This window comes from Aulonocara stuartgranti (assembly GCF_965226115.1).
Source record: "Aulonocara stuartgranti genome assembly, chromosome: 3".
NCBI lineage: Eukaryota > Metazoa > Chordata > Actinopteri > Cichliformes > Cichlidae > Aulonocara > Aulonocara stuartgranti.
In genome coordinates, this window is record NC_138941.1 from 27,362,511 (window position 1) to 27,366,171 (window position 3,661).

Here is a 3,661-nt window from a genome sequence, read left to right on the forward strand (position 1 = left end):
TAGGTGAGAAAGAAATTCTTGAATTGTGAGCGTCACGAGTGTCTGAAGATATACCGGGACAAGCCTCATGTCTTAACTTTGCTTCGTTAAGGAGATATGACGATTCGAATATGCCTCTCATTACAGAAATGCAGCGGTGATTTTGAACAAACTCTCCATTGACTTTATATGGAGAGTTTTCTGACCTTGTGTTAGTCTGAGGAGATTTGCCAAAATTCTATAAATCCCACAACAATGATGGTGACATTTTCTGAAAGCCAGCAAAAATACCTACGTTTTGATGTATAATTTGTGGAAGTTGAGTGAAAATTGAGCAAGTAGCAAGAAGTTGTTCGGACATGAAGTGAAAATTGCAAAACCTTCAGTGACACACTGGAAGCCAAGAGCATAGCAACCATAACAACGCATGTATTTTGTGAAAAATCACAATTGTGCAACTCAAAACTTTAAGAGGCATAAAAGTAAAATGGTAAAAGATTTGAAAAAGCTGAATCATACATGAATAGCCCAATAATTTGTGAACATTTTAAAGTTTGAATGGTTGTTCTAGGTGAAAGTATGAGGAAGTAGTTAAGTTTCAAAAACAAGCAAAATTTAGCAGAATTTTGGAAGTTTCCCATTCATTTCAATGGGACAAATTAAAGGAAAAAAGTGGAATATTTTAAAAAGTATAATAGCAAAAAATAGCAAAAGTCATAGCGATCATTAGCAGAAATAGCAGAATAGTTTAAAATTTGAACGGTGAAAATCGGCTGAAAATTGTGGAAGTAGTTAAGTGCCAAAAAGTGTACGGAAGCAACTGGAATAATAAAGTAGAATAAAGAATAAAGAGAAACAGGAACTCAATAGTGTGGATGCTTAAAGCATCCACACAATAATAAAGATTAGAAGAACAATACTGTGAATGCTTTTCAAGCATTCACACTAATTAAGTGCACCAGTTAAACAATGTGTCATGAAAAGGCTGTGTAGCAGGCAAGAGGCAGGACCCAAATGCAGGACTCTCAGACACTGGACTTAAACTCAAAATGCAGCTTTATTCGCTGGAAACACGTTTCAAGGCATTGACTTTACAAAACAAACCAAAAACCTCAAACATGAGCTCGAAACTAAACTGGACTCAAGAAACTAAAAACTAAGGAACATGAGCTAGAAAAAACAACCAGGAACACAACAAGAAAACACACGGCAAAAAAGAGGGTAAGACGCAACACAGGGCAAGAAAAAAACAGGATTAAATACACACCGGAGCAATCAGGGAATGAGAGACAGGAGGGAAACACAGCTGGGAGAAACCAGACAAAAAAGGTAATATTGAGCAAAAACATGTACATTATAACAAGTTAAAATGTTTGGTGACAAAAATATGTTGACGAGACCAATGTCACATAAGAAACCATGTTCTTCTGCCTGTTTCTCTAAGTTTAAGCTGAAGATTTTTCTCCTGGCCACTGCAAGGTTCCAATCTAGATGCAACAAAGGAGTGCTAATCTGTAGCACCAGTAACTTGGGTATCCCTCGCAGAGTACGTTAAATTTAGTAAAACATGGTCAAATGATCATCTTTTCCATTACATTCACAACTTACCATTTTTAACTCGAGATACCTTTAGCCTGTTTAAATACACACACTACACAAGTGCACAGACCACAGGTAATAACAGAAGTGACCATAAAGCAGTCTAGCTGTTGGGAGTGAATGAAAAGAGTTGATTCTTTAAATATATATGTATGTATGTATGTGTATATATACATATATATGTATATATAATCTTTTCTCTAAGTTAGAGGAAAAAATAAGAACACCCTTTACTGCAAAGTGACTAAGAGGTGAAAAACAATGACTATAGCTATAAAGCATAAATGATGTCACCATTTAAGGTTTGAACTGAGGACATTTTGAAGCCACAGTGTTAGTGTTCTGGTAACAGACATGTCAGATACAGGCTACAGCTGCATGTGTTGTGAACGTTTAAATCCAAAATGTCAATATTCCGATGGAACAGTTTTATAAAGGGTAAACTTGATAAAAAGATTTAAGCCATTTTTTAGCACTGTATCCTGTTCTATATTTAAGATATAAACTATATGTTCTAATGCACTCATCATCCTTTTACTCTGTTGTCCAGCTTGGATCACTGTAAAATTATAATTGTAAAATGTCAGATGGCTGGTCAGGAATGTGACAGCAGCATGACTAAGACTGATTCTCCTCTTCTTTTAGGTGATTCGATGAAATAAACAAAAAGATCAATTCTCAGGCTGGATACTAGATTCTGTAAAAAGAAACAAGAAAATTTTCTTATAGATTTGTCTTTGACTATGTCTTTGAATTGCACAAGTGGACTTTTTAAATTAAACATGAAGAGATAGGACCGAGTTCCTGAACAGTACCTGTCTGAAGCCTCATTTTGATAACAAGGCAAATGATGACCTTAGTAAGAACAACAGTCACAGCGGTCAGAATTAAGCTCGTCAGGTTAGTTGTTTCATCAGCTCCTCCTACAGGAGAAATGCCCACATTTGACTTGAATAAAACATTTTGTGCAAAAACTGAAAAGATTCTTCAAATGTGATCCAACCTCTTCACAGTACTGCATTACAATCTACCTGTACTGATGCAAGACACACATCTGTGGTTCCTGTGGTTAACTCTCATATGAAATGTTACATCATTCTTACCTTGAACCTTTAGATATGTTGAGTTGACGATCACTGGGTGTCCGTTTATATAATATCCACAGAAGTACAACCCAGAGTCAGACAAATCCACTTGTTTGATTTTGAGGAAGATAGTCGAGATGTTGGATGTCAATTCAACTTTTTCATGTTCAACTCCGTTGCAGAGAACACTGGGCTGAGCGAAATTATAAATTGATGAAATACAAATAGGCGAGGTTTGATTGACTAGTCTAAACCAGATTGTGTGAGTAGGAAAACTGGAAAAGTTGGAGCACAGCAGTGTGGCATTTTTTCCAGGCTGGACTTCCACAGTCTGAGAATCTGAGCGGGAGATCCATCCTGAAACAAACAGCAAAGAAATGTAGTTCTGAGCTGTTAAGACCAAAACAGATACTAATAGACCTCAACAGTTTTAGTAGCTCATAAATACCATTTTTCTTCTGGTTATTAAGTAAAACATTACCCTCACCCATGGAATTCATTTGGAGAAAGACTCATTGCCAGTACTTACCAAGGCTGAAGAGAAGTACAGCTGTTCTCATAATAAAGCTCATCGCTGTTCTTAATAACTGAGCTTCACTAAGGAAGTTTCAATAAAGAACAACTTCTATCTGTCTCGCCACTGAGATACAATAACTTGCCCACAAAATGTTGCAGCACAAACATCTGCATGAGCACCAAAATGAATGAGGTGTGTTTTGCCTGTTTCGTAACTCGCATTGTTAACACCTTCACCACTTCTTTGGATTGTGATCTCAGTGCTTTGAAGCTGCGTCCCAGCATGTAATATTGTAGATTTTTAAAGCATGTACCAAGACTGAGGCCAACATTGTCATCAAGTCTTTACAAGATGTTTTTTCCAAGCACAGTTTTCCTGTAATATATAAGTAGAAGACAAATAAAATGCATTAACAGATTTGACAGAAGATAAAAGATCGGAATTAGTTTAGCAAAATCATAATGAATACATAAATTTACCA

At 36.2% G+C, this 3,661-nt stretch overlaps 1 protein-coding gene across 1 annotated transcript; it reads right to left on the reverse strand.

The window, feature by feature from the left end:
• Positions 1-1,795: 1,795 nt before the first annotated feature.
• Positions 1,796-3,328, reverse strand: LOC309703879 (T-cell surface glycoprotein CD8 beta chain-like). Its single transcript, XM_082528794.1, has 4 exons — positions 3,193-3,328; positions 2,682-3,020; positions 2,394-2,501; positions 1,796-2,275 (listed from the first exon to the last, which is right to left on the reverse strand). Exons 1-4 carry the CDS (start codon positions 3,233-3,235, stop codon positions 2,250-2,252), a joined length of 516 nt encoding a protein of 171 aa, XP_082384920.1. The 5' UTR covers positions 3,236-3,328; the 3' UTR covers positions 1,796-2,249.
• Positions 3,329-3,661: the final 333 nt, after the last annotated feature.

Coding starts and splice junctions, on each gene's coding strand:
- LOC309703879 (XM_082528794.1), bottom strand. CDS start 3,235: ATGAGCTTTATTATGAGAACAGCTGTACTTCTCTTCAGCCTTG. Junction 2,502..2,681: donor AACATATCTAAAGGTTCAAG/GTAAGAATGATG, acceptor TTTCTCCTGTAG/GAGGAGCTGATGAAACAACT. Junction 2,276..2,393: donor CAAAATGAGGCTTCAGACAG/GTACTGTTCAGG, acceptor TTCTTTTTACAG/AATCTAGTATCCAGCCTGAG.